This window comes from Artemia sp. Qi Xiang Cuo, chromosome 17, assembly GCF_049724085.1.
Source record: "Artemia sp. Qi Xiang Cuo chromosome 17, ASM4972408v1, whole genome shotgun sequence".
Lineage (NCBI taxonomy): Eukaryota > Metazoa > Arthropoda > Branchiopoda > Anostraca > Artemiidae > Artemia > Artemia sp. Qi Xiang Cuo.
Genome location: NC_142810.1, coordinates 7,359,458 through 7,377,568, shown reverse-complemented (window position 1 = coordinate 7,377,568; position 18,111 = coordinate 7,359,458). Strand labels below are relative to the sequence as shown.

At 34.2% G+C, this 18,111-nt stretch overlaps 1 protein-coding gene across 1 annotated transcript in view; it reads left to right on the top strand.

Moving 5' to 3' along the window:
- The window catches only part of Usp7 (Ubiquitin-specific protease 7), a 101,227-nt gene that overhangs the window by 50,272 nt on the left and 32,844 nt on the right, over nt 1–18,111 (top strand). Inside the window, 4 exon segments of the mRNA XM_089103777.1 lie at nt 977–1,067; nt 3,624–3,816; nt 6,244–6,400; nt 14,142–14,336. Coding sequence (XP_088959903.1) covers nt 977–1,067; nt 3,624–3,816; nt 6,244–6,400; nt 14,142–14,336 — 636 coding nt within the window.

Genomic DNA, 18,111 nt, shown 5'->3' with positions numbered 1-18,111 from the left:
TCGACATTGCCCCCCCCCCCCACAGCACAGATGGCCTTCCCTCCTTCTATAAAAATGAGCGCCTTTGTAATTGCAACAATAGATGCTAACACATTAGGTAGATCTTTATCACATTGAAACTAGTTTTTGAAAGAATTGAGATGTTCCCTTTTGTTTTATGAACAATTTTAAATTTTGTATTATACGAATTTAAAATTTTGTATTGTTTATACATGAAAAGATAAAATTTCGTCATCAATAAGTAATGACATTAGTTTTGAAAGTTTTACAACAGGAAAATAGCTAAGGTACTTGTATGATATACCTCCTACCTAATATTCTTCTAACATGTTTCTCTGACGATTAATCCTAATCAAATATACTAAAGTAAGATAAAAATATAATACTTTAGAAACAAATTTGGGCTATATATTTGTACATCAGGGGGGGGGGGGGTAAAGCATAGTGGGTCTGCATTCCTCATGTGTTAGGTGCAATTATTCTACATATTATATATTAAGAATTGTTTTTTAACTACACACTGTCCAAATACTTTACCCCCCCCCCTCTAATATGCAAATAGATAGCCCAAATTATATATTCCCATCTATTCCGTCTCTTCTCTTTGTCTTTTCTCACGCTAAGCTGAGAGAAACTAACGGAAAAAAACGGTTCTATAATGCGTCAATGAATGAACAACTTGAGTGGTTGGGGGTGTATCCCACAAGTACCATAACTAATTTCAAACATTGTATGAAGGCTACACTCCCCCCCCCCCCCTCCATTGTAAAAAAAATGTTTGTAAAGGAGAAATATACTATTTTGTTCTCTGCACGATTTGATAATTTGTTTTTCACTCTCGAATTTCTCTTTTCCTCTTTGTCCCTCTCTCTTCGTCTTCCTCTATCTTTCTTTTTCTGTTTCTTTTTTTTATTCGTTTTATTTCTTTGTTTCTTTGTTCTTCCATGCTGTTCATAGCTTATTCCCTCTTTTCCAGTCATTCATCAAATGTAAGCATGTAAATTATACGTCATCAAGAGCCGAGAGTTACTATGACATCCAACTAAATATCAAAGGAAAGAAAAATAGTAAGTTATAATTATTTTTTAATGATTTTATCCAACCAAAAAAAGGGAATATGCCCCTCTGAAGTCAATATAACTCTCTCCACTTTTAATATTTGTGAAGTTTTTACGTCAAAGCAACCGAGTGACGTAAATTTATGAAGTGACGAAGGTATTTCGTATAAAACAATGGAGGAAAAAGTTACATAGTAGAATAAGAAAAAACTGACATAGTAAAACAAACAAAGGTAACATAAATAAACGCAAGTACAAAAAAGTAACTTCTGGTAAAAAAAAAATGCCACATAGTGAAACACAAAAAAAAATACATAATTAATGTACATGCATTTTAGAAAAAAAAATATTGTGAGACTTGTAGATCTATGAGAAAATTCCCTTGAAAGTACCGTGGACATCAAATTTTTTTTCCCTGCCCCACCCTCCTCCCGCTAATTATTTCAGTTCAGATTCTGCTGAACTAACTATTTTCATAATGTGATGACACGATGCATAAAATAATTTCTTAAACCACATTGGCTGACATAACATAAAGAAAGAAAAACGAGCAAAAATGGGGTTTTTAAAGGCCAAATGAAAATACTTGCGAAACACAACAAAGCGAATATTTCGAGGGGACAAGCGCTCTCTTCTTCAGCGCGAAACGAAAAAATATAATCAATGCGAATGCCAAAGAACAAACCAAGAACAAAAAAAGGCGGTCCAATTTTGAATTTCTTTGCAAATCACGGATATTGGTGAATGACTCACTTTTATTGTTGTTAGGTATTTGGTTTTAATTCTTAAATATTGTTGGCTTTTATTGATTTTTATTCATCTTTTAAATTTTTTTTTTTTTTTAATTTTTTTTTTTTTTACATTCACGTTGACTTTCCGCGTTTTATTTGTTTATTTGTTCTTAGGCACTCGCATTGATTATATTTTTCGTTTCGCGCTGAAGAATAGAGGCGTTTGTCCCCTCGAAATATTCGCTTTTTTATGTTTTTCCAGTATTTTCATTTGGCCTTTAAAAACCCCATTTTTGCTCGTTTTTCTTTCTTTATGTTATGCATAAAATACAGAAAGGCTATTTCTTTTCATTACCTCTTGAGAAATATTTTATTGAAAATGATAATGTCTAGGCTCTGACAATGTCTATTTCAAATTATTGTATGATTTGCTTTTTAAATGGAAAACATAGAGAACATTGCCAAATCCACACAAATAATGTATGATATAATCTGCAAGGGAAAAAAGTAAGGCTTTATCTATCATGTAATTGGGCCATGGGGGATGAAAACATGAGTGCTGTGGAGCAACACGAGTCAAATATTTTTTAGATTCCAGTTGATTGATGGAATACAAAAAATATCAATTTTTGCTCATTTTGACATTTTGGTACTAAAAAGTTTTGTTAACCCTTGTTACATTGTTATTTTTTAGGCTAGCTTTTTTGATGGAAGTAAAAAGATAATTAAAAACTTAAAATGAAAAGAATTATCGCTTTTTAAGTATATTCTGCCAATCCTTTTTTAGCGTTTTCTGCCAAATTAGTTCATCTAAGCCAACTCATGATAGTTTCCTATTGGCTATTTGTAGAATTTTGAAAAACTAATGCTTTTCTGAAAACAAATTTTTGAAAAAAAAATGACTATCACAATTTTTAGGTCCCTTACAGGGGAAACTGAGCAGAAAAGGCTAGGAGAGGAAAGCTTGCTTCCTCCAAATCCTCGTGATCCCTTTGAAAGGGGCACTAACTGTGATTTTATTATATCACCGGAAATTTCATCCATCTGGCTCTATTCCGTTAGATATTGAGGCAAGGTAGTAGGGAAATGTTTGTCCTAGTGGAAGTACCATAAGTTTTAACACATAAGGCACAATTACGTGAAATTTTTTTTTGTTAATGCAATATTAGCAGTTTTATTGTTTGTTTTTTAAAGATGATAGTTTTTTAAACATTTTTTTTTTAGACCTTAGCCATCCCGGATAATTTCTATAATCCCCCCCCCCCCCACTCTGTTGTAAAAAGCTTAGCCGGTGTCCCTTGTGTCCAAATAAATGGACACAGTGGGACACAGGACAATGGGAAGTGGAGGATCTTCCCCCTGGGGTTGGCTCCGCGGACCTCGCAAGAATAGTGTGTAAAAAAAAGCGTAAAGAAAACAAAATAACGCCTTTTTGGGCCACCTCCTTAGGATCATGTCCGGCCATCTATATTCAGGCAATTATTAAGATTATCAGATAAAATTATCAGGCTACAATATATCGAAATAACGGTTACGGTATACCTGTACACAGGGTATACCCCCTTCTCTTCATGTCGGCTGGGCTTGAGAACCCCCTACCTTGAAGAATTGGCTTGGCTCAAGATGATGTTTTTTTTTCCATATCTGCCACATAAAAGTCCTCAGACACCCCCATCCCCTTTATCAAATATTTGAATATTGGACTTGTCTACAACTATTTTTTACAATGAAAAAATATATCGTAGCTATTTAGCTGTTCGTAATTCCAGTTTGAAAAGAGTCTGTTACGTTTTACTCACGTAATGTGTGTAACTTACGTTTTACGTACTTTCAGTTTACGAGTCATTCAAAGACTACATCACCACAGAAACACTAGACGGGGATAATAAATATGATGCCGGTGAGCATGGCCTTCAAGAGGCTGAAAAGGGTGTGATATTTCAAACCTTCCCACCTGTACTTCATCTGCATTTAATGCGCTTTCAGTACGATCCAATTACTGATTGCTCAGTTAAGTTCAATGATAGGTAAGTCTGGAGGCATAATCCCCCCCCCCCCATCTTCTTTATAGCCTTATGTATAAAATAACGCATCATATATAAGATGAAATATTTTGAAAAAAAATGAACCCACTAAGCTAAGAACTAAGCTCAAATAAAAAATAGCAATGATAGGGAAGTCTGGTAAGTTCATAGATGAGTTTAATGATAGGTAAGTCGGGGGCACAATCCCCCCCCCTCCATCCGCTTTATAGCCTTATCTATAAAATTAACTTGGCATCATATATAAGCTGAAATATTTTGAAAAAAATGAACCCACTTAGCTAAGAACTAAGCTCAAATAGCAAAATAGCGATGATAGGGAAGTCGGGTAAGTTTATAGTTAAGTTGAATGATAGGTAAGTTGAGGGCATAATCCCCCCTACCCTTCATCTGCTTTGGTGCGTTATGCAAAGAGTTTGTGTGATTTACTAGAGTTGGAACTGGTGCTAGTGTCGACAAAAAGCTATCAAAGCCACCTAGCGTTTGGCAACACTTGTTTTTTTCCGCTCCGTGATCATTTTTCTGTTCAGGAAATGACATATGACATATGTATGTCGCTTTATACTACGCCTACTGGCTACTCATCGCAAGATGAGTAGCCATCGCAAGATGGGTGGACATCGCAAGATGAGCCACCTGACGCCACCACAGCAGCAAACATTTCTCCAAACACCACGACTTCTGTTAATCAGTCGTCGTCATTTTTACAAGCTTCATTTTTTTTTTTTTTTTTTTTTTTTTTTTTTTTTTTTTTTTTTTTTTTTTTTTTTTGTCAGGAACTGGGATAAGACACTTGTTATTATATTAGTTTTACCAATTATGCTAATTAAATTAATCATATTTATAAAAAAATCATATTATAAAATAACAGTAATAGCAGTAAAAATAATAACAAAGGTGCAAAATTGGGGGAAACACGTGGCACCAGACACCTTAAAATGTAGTTTCCCTTTTGGGTGTAGATGCCTTTGGGAATAAACAGATTATTATTTTTTTTAGTTTATACCGACGAAAAGCGGTGTCAAATTTAAAAGATTAGTTATGTTTATTTATTGTTTGGTTCAACGTAGCAGCACTGATGAAAATGTAATCCATGTTATACTGCCCCAAAAACTTTATAATTTTGAGAAAATAATAAAGAAAAATATTAGAAATTGGTTGTTTTCAGGTATAATTAGGCCGAATATGGGTCCAATTGGCACGTTTTTTTTTTTGATTTTTTTTACGTTCTATTTGGTTTTTTACTCTGTAGTAAGAGCGTACTCCAAATTATGACAGCGCTGCTTCAGTACCGCAGTGGATAATGCTGCCTCAGATACGGATAATTTAATTATTTATTCATAACCCACAAATGAACATAGGGAATGACACTGTGGAGTTGTGAAAAGTAAAAAAAGAAAACAAACACAACAATATCACGACCATCATATCACACAATATCATAATCATCTGTTTGATAATCAACACAAAGCACAATAAAAAAAAAAGAAGAAAAAAACAGAAGAAAAAAAAAACAATAAATAATGCTAAGAGCAAAAACAACTTAACCAGTATCATATTGGAAAACTAAGGGGTCAATAACAGAAATAATTCTAATTATAACTAGAATAATTCAATATATAGAATAATTCATTCTATATACTATATACTACTATAGAATTTTTAGTATAGTAGTATAGAATTTTTAAATAGTAGTATAGAATAAATTAGAATAATAAACAATTCTAATTAGAATACTTCTATAGAATTATAACTATTAGAATGTAAAATGTAAATTTCGACAAGATTAAATCTCTTCTGGGGTCTGTTTTCCCCCTTTCTTGAAATATTTTTTTTTTTTTTTTTTGCTTTTAACATTTTATTCGTGGAAGTAGTCGATTGATTTTTGTGTTTTGTGTGCTGGATTTAATTTTTTCAAAAAATTAATGGTACTTGGATGATAAACCCAATATCGCTCAAGTTGTTCATTCATTGACGCATTATAGAACCGGTTTTGTTTGTTAGTTTCTTTCAGCTTAGCATGAGACAAAGAGAAGTGACAGAATAGATGGAAAATATATAATTTGGGCTATATATTTGCACATTAGGGGGGGAGTAAAGTATCTGGACAGTTTGAAGTTAGAAAATAATCCTCAGTAAATAATATGCAAAATAATTGTACCTAACAAAATAGGCATACAGACCCGCTATACTGTATCATCCGTCCCACCCCCACCCCATATGCAAACATATAGCCCAAATTTGTTTATTAAGTATTATATTTGTATCTTACTTTTGTATATTTCTTTAGGACTGAGCGTCAGAGAAACATATTAGAAGAATATTAGGCAGTGGGTATATTATACAAGTACCAAACCAATAATATAATTATTCTTATAATTATAATGTAAATAAAAATATAATTGTTTCCAGGTTTGAATTTTATGAGAAGTTAGATTTAACGGAGTTTATACAGAGTCCTGATCCAGAATCTAAAGCAACATATACTCTTCATGCAGTTCTTGTTCACTCTGGTGATAATCATGGGGGTCATTATGTTGTGTTCATAAACCCAAAAGGGGACGGGAAGGTAAGTCTCTGTACTGGTCTTAAGTTGAAAGGGTGAAACTTTCCAGGTCTAAGGGTAAATTCTAAATACCAGCTGCTATGATGGTTTTGACTTAAGATAGTTTGTTTTGCTCCGCCATTAAAATTTGAGAAATACATACTATTGCAGTTTCTTTAAGAAGCGTTTGATTACATGAGAGGTATGTTGTGCCGCCGTTATAAAGAAAAAAAAAATCAAAAAAAAAACCCGCGGAGCATATTTTTTTCGAAAAGACACTCCCTACCCAGATTTTGTCCTCGGACCATTTCTCAGCCTGTTCCTGTCTTGTACCACCCTTCACGGCTTTACCTGCAGATATGAAAAAATACACTACGGAAAAATAAGCAAAACACTCCTCTAGTGTCCTTTTTCTTATTAATTGGTGCTGCCCATGTTTTAATTTATTCCCTTGTTGTTTTTTTTCCCTTACTTTTTTCATTATCCCTTTTTTTCAAAAATTTCTTTATATTTTTTTTTGTTTTTTATGGAATTTTACTTGTTTATATCTTTTTAATATGTTACGGCTTTCTTTTGCCAGTCTTTTAGTTTTTGTTGCTTTTTTGTTTGCCGTGTTTTATTAATTGACCCCGAAATTCGAATTCGGCCCTTTGGAGCTTGTTCTAGCAATTTTCTGAAATAGAAATTAATCTGAAGAGTCCTCTCCCCTCTCCCTTAATGAGTCTTCTAGGACTGTTGGTTCGACACGATCACCCCTGGGGAAAACAAACAAATAAACATGCATTCGTGATCTTTCTTTTGGCAAAAAAAACAATGCAAAATTCCATATATTTGTAAATAGGAGCTTGAAACCTCTACATACGGTTATCTAATATGTTGAACCTGATGGGGTGATTTTCATTAAGATTGTTGGACGTTTAGGGGGTGTTTTCCCCTTTTTTCGAAAATCAGGTAAATGTTTTCATGCTTTTAGTTTCAGCCAGTTCTTTTGATGCATTAATTGTTACCAAATCTTTTTTTAGAGTTACGGTTACTATTGGGCCCTCTTTATTTTCAGTTCTTTATCACGAACTGTTCGATATGAAGAGTATTTCGTGTTCAGTTGTAAAGACGACATACAGCTTTTTGATTTTATCAGCGTGCCAAACAGCAACCGCCTATTAAACGGCCGAAAACTGCCGAAACGGCAAATCAAACAGTTCGTGGTAACGAACTGTAAGTAAGGAGCGACCCGGCTCAATGGTAACCGAAACTCTAGAAAACGGTATTTTGATACAAATAGATACATCAAAAGAATCAGATTTTAATGCTGATTTCAAATATATAAGTTTAATTAAGTTTAAGTGTACCCATCAAAATTTTGAAAAAAAGGAGGAAAGACCCTCTAAAAGTTATAGAACCTTAATGAAAATAACACCATCATATTCAGCGTATCAGAGAACCCTACTGTAGAGGTTTCAAGCCCCCAGCTACAAAAATGTGGAATTTTGCATTGTTTGCCAGAAGAAAGATCACGGGTGGGTGTTTATTTGTTTGTTTGTTTTTTTTTGTTTGTTTTTTTTTTTTCCAGGGGTGATTGTATCGACCCAGTTGTCCTAGAATATCGTGGGAGGGCTCATTGGAATGAAAATTATAAGTTCTAGTGCCCTTTTTAAGTGACCAAAAAATGGAGGGCAACTAGGCCCCCTCCCACGCTAACTTTTTTCCCAAAGTCACCTGATCAAAATTTTGATATAGCCATTTTGTTCAACACGTTCGAAAATAATATAATTATGTTTTTTAGGATGACTTAATCCCCCGAAATTCCCGGGGGGAGGGCTGAAAGTTATGAAGTTTACCCAATGTTAACATATAGTATTGGTTATTTGGAAGTATACAGACGTTTTCAGGGGAGATTTTTCCTGGTAGTGTGGGGGGGGGTCGGGGGGTTTGTGGGAGGATCTTTCAATGAAGGAAGTTTTAATGGGGGAAGGGACATTGCTATGAAGGGGACGCCGGACTTCCCTGCATGATTTAAAAAAAGATCAGAAATTTAATATAAGAAAACAAGTATTTCAACTGCAATAGCAGCAACATCGAAACTTCAAACGAACAGAAAATATTACATATATGATTGGGTTCACCCCGTAGTCAATACCCCGCTCTTTAAGCCAAAGATTTCTTAGTACTTTCACAAGAGCTATTTATTCTAATTAACGGCCTTTGTGATTAAGCGGTCGTTTTTAAAGAATTGGAACACAATTCGAACTTCGCTTAAAGAGCAAGGTATTGACTAGGGGGCGAATCCCCTAATAAACATATTAAAAATATATGAATATAGAAGTTCGTTACATAAGTTAATTCGTAAGCTACGTATATTTATTACTAATAAAAATGTTCGTAAATATAATTAAACAAGTTTCGAGAAAGCCATTTAACTAAATAAAAGTAAATTAATATGAAAATTTTGTTTTAATTATTCATGTACGGTGAGCCAAGATCAAAACCTTCATTTATTCAAAAACGTTAAAAAATTAAATAAAAAAAACAAGTCTTTTAAACTGAAAGTAAGGAGCGACATTAAAACTTAAAACGAACAGAAATTATTCCGTATATGAAAGGGGCTGTCTCCTCCTCAACGCCTCGCTCTTTACGCTAAATTTTGACTGTTTCTCACAACTCTACTTTTTTAAACAATAAAAAACTTTAGCGTAAAGAGCGGGGCGTTGAGGAGGGGACAGCCCCTTTCATATACGGAATAATTTCTGTTCGTTTTAAGTTTTATTGTCGCTCCTTACTTTCAGTTTAAAAAACTTGTTTTTTTTTATTTATTAATATAAAACTTGAACCATCCATCATTTGTTTCCAAAGCAAGTACAGATATTGTCATCTGGCATCGAAGGATGCAAGATGGCGTTTTCTTTGTACTTTTTTTTGTAAACGTTACCCGTCACCCATTTGAAAATGTTACCCGTCATTTCGATGGAAAACGATTCAATAAGAAAACCTTAAGACCTACTTCGGCAAGAAGTAAGTCGAAAAAGTAATAGAAAAAGTCCTAAAAAGCCAAAAAGGCGCTTAATATGCAAGTGGTAGGTAGGCGTGAATAGGCAAAATAGCCAAAAAAGGACAAAAAAAACTATAACGAAGGTGTTTAATTTGCCAGTGGTGGGTAGAAGTGACTTTGGGAAAATACACAAAAAAGAGACCTTCAGTTTGCTTGTGGCAGGTAGAAACAAGTTGGAAAATACCCAAAATAAGGCGGTAAATAGCCAAAAAAGGGCGCTTAATTTATCAGGTGTATGTAGAAGTAAATTGGAAAAATAACCCAAATAAGACTCTAAAATAGCTAAAAAAAAAAAAAAAAAAAGCACTTAATTTGCCACTATTACGTAGTAGCAAATTGGAAAAACAGCCAAAAAAAACCCGCTTAATTAGACAATAAAAAAGATTCTTAATTTGCCTTTGACATGCAGAAATAAATCGAAAAAAATAGAAAAACAAGCTCTAAAAAGCCCCCCCCCCCAAAAAAAAAAATGCGCTTCATTTGCCAGTGGTAGGTAGATCACGATAAGTAAGCGGCTAGTCAAATGGGAACCTGCCGTTAAAAGCTCTGTTTGATATTTATTATGGTGTGTTGTGCTATTTGTTGTGTTGTATTGGATTGCTGTAGTCACTTTTTACAAAACAATGGACGTGTTATGTTACAAGTGATGTAAATAGCGACGAAGACCACACTGCCTTTCCATCATAAACATCAACAACAAGAAGAACAATAGGGAATTAATTTGGCAAGACAGGGGAATCCTATATTTGAATGAATATTTCGATCCTACGTCCAAGGGTCGTCCTTTGCAAAACATAAATATATAAAAGGAAAGAGAGTGACAATAACATTCAACCATTAAAATTAAAATGAGAAATTTTAAAACGGTCCCAGCATCCTTACTTCAGGGAAGTTCAACTAGGACACTTTTCGTGGTTGAACTTCGGTGAAGCTCGAGATCAGAGCCACTGATTGATCAGTTGGGATTAGTCTTCCCCTCCTTTTACGTTTTCATATCCTCATGAATCCAGTTCCTATAATAAAATGTTACTCTTTATAGTAATGTCAAAGAAAAATTCATTTTTCAGGAGAGTTCTATTGGTCTTTAAAGTTTTATCCGTTTTGGTTTGGAAACTCTGTGGTCGTTATAATACACAAGTTCCATTTGAACAGTGTTGTAAGGTCCCCTATCCCAACCCCAAAGGGCCTCCGGGCCCCCTGATGCCCCCAAAGGGCCCCCGGACCCCTGATGCCCTCAAAGCGCCCCCCAGAGCCCCCGAAGCCCCCAAAGGGCCACTCGGTGCCTCCAAAGGGCCCCCTGTGCCCCCAAAGGGCCCCCGTGCCCCCAAAGGCCCCCCCCGTTTTTGGAATTTTTTTACATAGTATTTTTTTAAACTTTTTTTTACATCTCGTCAAGGTTTTATCTTTAAAGCTATTTTCTTCTCTTTAATTTATTGCAACAGTCATGCAACCAGTGATGATAGTGATGAAAGGGAGAATCGCTAAAGATTTGTCCCCCCTTCCCCTTTTTTACCCTCATCATCTCCCAATTTGTATTATTAAATGTTACACATTGCAGTAATTTCAAAAAAAAAATGTATCCTTGTTTTTAGTCCGTCTAATCTATTAATCCGTCTAATCTAAAAGCAGAATAACCAATTTATGTTTTTCACAATTGAAAAAAAATATGGAAAAATGGGAAGACAAGTCCGTGAAACAAGATTAGAACATTGGAAGCTGCAGTGATGACATGAGTTAAATATGGTTAGGAAACTTGGTTGCTCTGAAAGACGGAGGAGGATTTATTATGTTTTCCGGAGGAATTGTCTACGGATTGTTTTGGACACCCGTCTTACTGACCCTATTTCAAGCAATAAGTTGTACGAAAAATGTGGTTCTACCCTGCTTTCTAGGGCTATAATGAGGGGATGTTTGGGATGGCTAGAACACGCTCTACGGATGAAGGTTTACAGATTGCCGAAGATTGTCCTTTTCGGCCAACCGTCTAGGGCTAAACAGTCTGGGGAGGGAGGATACCATACGGAGAAAACGTAAAGAAATGGGAAGTTTCTGGGAGGGTGTAAATTGGAATGCTTTGGGTACGTTGGTATTAAGGAAGAACGTTCGCAGCTGAGTTGGCCTCAGGCATCTTGACACTGCAGTGAGTTGCCAGTTATAGTAGTAGTAGTTATAATTTATTACTGAAGTCATCCAACCAGTGATGATGGAGACTTTAACCTGTAGGTTTTTGGACCAAAAATAATTTGTAAAAAAAAAAATATTTAAATAGTTGTCTTAACAAAGAATGAGCTTTCTCGTTATTTGTCATAAATTTAATAATTTTTAATATAAATTTAATATATTAATGACATAAATTTTAACATATTTAATAATAATGACAATATATAATGACACTCGAGTTTAATTAATGAAAAAGAAATAAACTTAAAATATACTGCTCTGTGACAAAAATAAAATTGTTTATGTGTTTAAGAAAATACAATATATATAATGAGATGCCCTTGCAAATGATTACATACAAAGATTTGAGGAGTCTCACCAAGTTATTCATTTCACTAGATTTTTTACTCAGGGCTTCTAGGTATACTGCAAGGTCTATCAAAGCTTAGGTGATTAATATCCTATATTTCGGTGTTAAAAAAGACGCTGTATTAACTGTTTTGGCCTATTTCTGGGACATAATTTAAAAGCTGGTCTATAATTCCTTATCTAGGGAGAGACAAATAACCTATTTCTTTGAAAAACCTTGCCGGAATGCATCAGATAGCCTGATGGTTGGCACTATTTTTGGCCTGTAAAAAGAATGCAACTCTTGATTGGTTTGATTGATAATAATGACAGTATATTATACAACTCGAGTTTAATTAATAACAAAAAAAACTTAAAATATACTGCTCAGTGACAAAAAAAAACATGCTGAAACCCATGAAAATAAATATTCTTCAGAAACCTATAGCACGGCTCCCACTTCACTCTTTGAGTTAACCACATGCTTTCTCAGCATTCACTTAACCTTAATAATAGGGTTCCTCCCCGGACGTATAATCATGTCGCCTATTTCAACTAACAAAAATTTTATTAATATTCAAAGGAAAAATTAAAAAATTTATTTAATCTAAATTATCTCCAACTTTTTGACCTTTAACTGAATATTTCTTTAAATTATTTTTGAGAGACCCAAAGGCACTCCTACATTTAGCTCCTGTGGAAGCATGTTCAACGCTTTAACATGCACTATTTTCTCAAATTTCAAAAGATTTTTGACATTGACTAGGCACAAAAACAACCAAATAAAATTATTGTTTTCAAACATGGTGCATGGAAAAAAACAGGGATATAAAAGTATAAAAAAAAAACAGGGATAATTACCTGCTCAGACGCAGTGAGTTTAAATATTAAAATGGACTCAGTTATTAAAGCAAGTTAGTAACAGAATGTTTAATGGAAAAGACCCTGACGAAAGCTTATATTATATAAGGAGGATTATAGGAGGAAACCCTGTATATAAGGAAGATAATTTCCCTCAAGATTTTGAGAAGACATTTGTTCTTTTTCTTCTAACGATAATAAACATGAAAAAGCTGAAATTCGGTATACAATAATTGCACATTATTGATAAATATGAAGAAAGGGGAAAATCACCTTGAATAGCAATGAATTAATCCCCTTTTAATCCAAGATAAGCTATAGATGACGTTGGTCTCCTAATCGGGCAATTTGAACCTAAATTTAATTTTGAACTAAATTAAGTTGCTGATTTAGCTAACACGTTTAAATTGGCCAACTGAATTCAATGATTCCGAAAGGATGAATAGCCGAATACCCAAGTTTTGGTAGTGCGTTATATACAATTTGTGCGTAAAAAAAAGTATTTGCATATTTTGCGAAGTATTAGCGAAAAATGTGAAACAGTATGTCCAGTCAGCTATTTCAAATCATCAGGATAATTACCCGGTACAAGAGGCTATATTTTACATATAGAAAAAAGTAACCATGGTGTGATGTTTAAACTGAATAACCATTGTACCATACGAGGCTGAACAACGGTTTTGATGGTAAAACCTAAAAAAATCGACTTGACCAAATCGGCTTCGGAAAAGACCTAGCCCTCATTCACAGTGTCTAATTTCCATATTTCTATCCGTCTTTGCCACGTTGATTTTAATTAAAGTTTATCTTTTAGCAATGTAAGTTTGAAGATCATGTTCTAAAGAGTGGCATTATAACTGTTATACTATATTTAACCGAGTAACCGTGCTACCACGTGATGTAAAAATGGCTTTAATCAGGACCGTATCCGAAAAGACAACCGAAATATTGTCATTTTCTTGAAACTTTCTGTTCGCGCTGAAAATGGAGGTGGTTGTTTACATTATGGCTGGCCGGTGTGGCTAAAAAAAATATTTTTTAACCCCCCTCCCCCTCAAAAATCCTGGATACTACCCAACTATTAATGCTAGATTGTTTCAGAAATCTCTGACCCCCCCCCCCCCTCGCCCATTTTGTTTTTCCCCTTGGGTTGATTCATTGCTTATTTTCAGCCTCGCAGGCTCCCTAGAGCTTAATGGCTAGCCATTTTAATCTAGAAATTAATGGCTAGCTATTGTTCTATATTTTGTTCTTTTTTTTAAATTAGTTCTCTCTTTCTAAGATACCTAATACCCATATTCGTCTCTGCCTCTGTCATATTGATTTTTAAAAAACAGTTGTTTATTGTAGTGGTGTAAGTTTGACGATGACGTCGTGTCCAAATGCACTAAGAGTGAAGCAGTTGATAATAATTTCGGTGGACCAGATGAGGACAGTCCATTGACAGCCAAACAATGCACTAACGCCTATATGCTTGTGTATATTAGGGATAGTGAACTGAAAACTGTTCTCCAGGAAGTTGCAGAAGCTGATATTCCTGAGGAGGTATTTCTTTTTTTATTTGTAAATTTATCTGTGATTAATGTAAACAATAATAAGCACAATGTTTGTCTAAGAATACCTACTGCAATAATCACAAAACAAGAAATGATAGAAAATCCAAATAAATGAAAAAGAGATAAGCAAGCAAACACGCAAATATAATTGACGGCCTACCGGGTTGTAAACAAACTTTTATAAAATGGTGTGCTGATCAGTCTACACTTAAATACTTGCATATTAGTTGGGGCTTCAATTCAGGAGGGGGAGGCAGGGGGCAATCGCCTCTCTTTATTTTGAGAAGTATCTTTTTTGACAGTTATAAAAAAAAACGAAATTGCCCCTTCCCCTTCCTTGGCTTTGAAAAAATATTTTACCCCCTCACCTACGGTTTTGCGAATTGATGCCCCTGCATATTAGGGGGCTCTACTACCTCTAATGGCAGGCTTCCACTCTTCAACGGCCATGGGCGCCCATAAGCTGAATTCCAGGGGGGGGCAATCCTCGTCTAATTGGCACTTTTAACGCTATATAATAGAAAGTTCAGAACAAAAATATAAAAATAAGGCAACATCATTCAGCCAGGGAGGAGGGGGGGGGCACCCTCCCCCCTCCCTCCCCCTTATGGGCACCCATGTCAACGGCCCAATAAACAAATGAGTGCTGGTCAATTGTCTTTTTTGGTTTATTAGGATAAATTTTATATTGGATGTTACCAGTGTTAGTATAATAGGTAAGAATCTTATATTATTAATCCCCTTAATAGTCCTACGAGCATCAATTCAATCCGTGCGCCTCCTGTAAAGATAGAGGGAAGGAATTAGGAACTTCGAGAGCCTTTGGTACTATGAAGATTAGAAGATAAGAAATCATCTTAGGGGCCCGCCTCTGAGTTTCTTTCGAGTTTACGTACTAGATCCGCCAATGGCCTTGCTTGCATAATTCTCTGTAGTTTAATTATTAAGCTTTAATATGACATAGCAAAAGACTTTTGCAGATGCCAAAACAAAGGATTTTATGCACATTTCTGGGATTTTCTTTTTTTTTTTTTTTTTTTTTTTTTTTTTTTTTTTTTTTATATTCAGTTTTTGGTTTAGCTGTATTGACATAATTAGCTTATTTTTTTAAGAAAAATTTTCTGGTTTAGGGTTTGAGGGGTAGGTAACAGAATTTTATAATGCTCCTTTCTGCTTCTGAATATCTTTGTCTTATCCGCCTCTGGCATTTCAAGGACTTACAACAATTCTCAGTTTTAACTATTGGAGCTTTGGATTACATTTACCTTTTACATTATTACTTCCAGACCAATTATTTTCCTTTTTCTTTTTTATCTCTTCAACATCTTGCATTCTTCCTTATCCCATTGACGCTCGATTCGTCTTATTTCTTTTACCGTTCTCCAGGCTGTGAATACCGATGCCATACGCATACCTATCCATGAGAAAATGTAATGTCACTTATGTTTCTCTTGGTTATATGTTCTCCAGAGGGACTGAATCTCGGTGCGGCTTTGTCTAATGGCAGAGATAGGAGATGATCGTATTGTCTAGATATCTCTACTGACACTAGAATATTTGGTTTTTCTTCTTCTTGCCTTCTTCTTTAAAACACTGGCTAAAATGCAAAAGCGTGGACGAAACCATTCTGCCTACATAGATTAGTTATATTTTAAGTGATCACGACTCTCACCTATCAGAGACTCTGTATGTCGTTTGACAAAAAGAAAGAGAAAAAATGTAAAATATAAAATAATTAAAAAACCAAATGATGATGATTTCCTGTCGGTTAAAAAAAAGCAAGGAAAACTTGAAGCAGATATTCCGGCAAGGATCTTCTTCAATCCGAGCCGAGCGCTCAGAAAAAAGAGAGTGAAGGAAAGAAAAGTTAAATATGAAACAAAAAAAAGGAAAGATACAGAGAAAAGACTCTTCTGAGATAGATAAAGCCCTTAATTTCATTTTTTTTTTTAATAAAGTAGGAGAGCAATTAATGAATGAAAATAATCTAATAGATTATTAATTATTTAATAAAAGAAAAACTAATTAAAAAATATAAAATAGTAATAATTAAAATAATTAAATGATTTAGATAATAAACTAAAAAATAATGAAGACGTAAATTATAAATATATTACTAAAATGAAAAAAATTTTGTTAATAAATGATTTTTTTCACAATTTAGCCTGAAAATTTTGTGGGAGATGGGAGGGCTAATTGATATTTTTTCCCGGGCGCAAGAGAGGCCAGAACCGCCACTGGTCTTATTGCAGTTTACTTCAAAAGGCTTTTTTTATACTTTTTTTCTTCTCTTTTTTCTTCTTAATTTTCCCCATTTTTTGAGGGCAGAGGATAGTTTAGCGGAGTTCTGAAATATCTGCTGTGTCTTTTTTTTGCGTCTTTTTCACAATTTTTTTTTTCTTTTTCGTGTTTTTTTTTCTTTTTAATTTCATGTATTACCAGTGTAGTCTTACTACACAATATGCAGAATAATTGTACCTAACTCATTAGGCATGCAGACCCGCTATACTTTACCCCCTCCCACTCTCAATGTGCATATAGCCCAAATATGTTTCTAAAGTATTATATTTTTATCTTACTTTGGTATATTTGATTAGATTTGAGCGGCAGAAAACATATTAGAAGAACATTAGTTAGGGCTTATATCATACGAGTACCCATTTCATTAAATTGAAATAGTGATAAAAGTAAACAGATTATATAAACTATATAAAATAATATAAACAAAGCTATAAAATTCTTGGGGAGATGGGGGGGGGGGGCTGATTAATGTTTTTCCTGGACGCAAGAGAGGCCAGAACCGCCACTGGTCGCATTGGAGTTTACTTCAAAAGGTTTTTTTTTTTGGTTTATACTTTTTTTTCTTCTTTTTTTTCTACTTTTTCTTTCTTTTTTTTTTTGGGTAGATGGTGGTTTAGCGGAGTTCTGAAATATCTATTATGTCTTGTTTTATTCTTTTCCACTTTTTTTTTTTTCACTTAATGTATTACCAGTGTAGATATCGAGAAAAGAGAAGAAAATACTTTCAGCTTATATAATCGACTTTTGCCAAAAACTACTTAATAGCATAAATAAGCCATTTCATTCTTAACCAATCATTGCATTTCAATAATTTCAACCGAGTTATAAAAATAAACAGATTAAAAAAGCTAAATCAATTAAATAAACGCGAAGAAAAAAGTTATTTTCCAGGATGTATAAACTGGCCATGTAACCTAAATAGATTATTCTGAAACAATTAAATATAATAGTTTTTTTCAATCTATAGTTAATTAAAAAGGATAACTTAGAGGCAGTGAAACTTAGATATGGAAATTTTTTTCTAGGTTTTCCAAAGGTTAAATCCCAGAGGACTTTGGTGGGGTAAATATGGCTGATTATGGAATTACGGAAGGGCAGGATGGAAGTAGGTTCAAATATTACACCAAAAAACACATTAGTAATTGCAACACATAAAAGATTGGAGTGTTTCTCACAAATGGAGAACTCGCTAAAGCTTAAAAATTTTATTGGCAAAAATCCAATAAAAATTCAAGTTACATAGAGATACAAAGGGCTTGCTAAAGTCTAAATTTTATGGGCAAAAAGCCAAAAAGATTGAAATTAAAAAAAAGGTTTTATATTGGCAGATTTGGATTCTAAATTTAAAAATGTGTTGGGAAATAATTAGCCCCGTCTCTGGAGATTTTGTAATTCCCCCCCCCCTCTCCGCCCCTACAAAAAAGGTAGTGGATAAGTTTGTGGAGCTAATTATTTCTTAATTA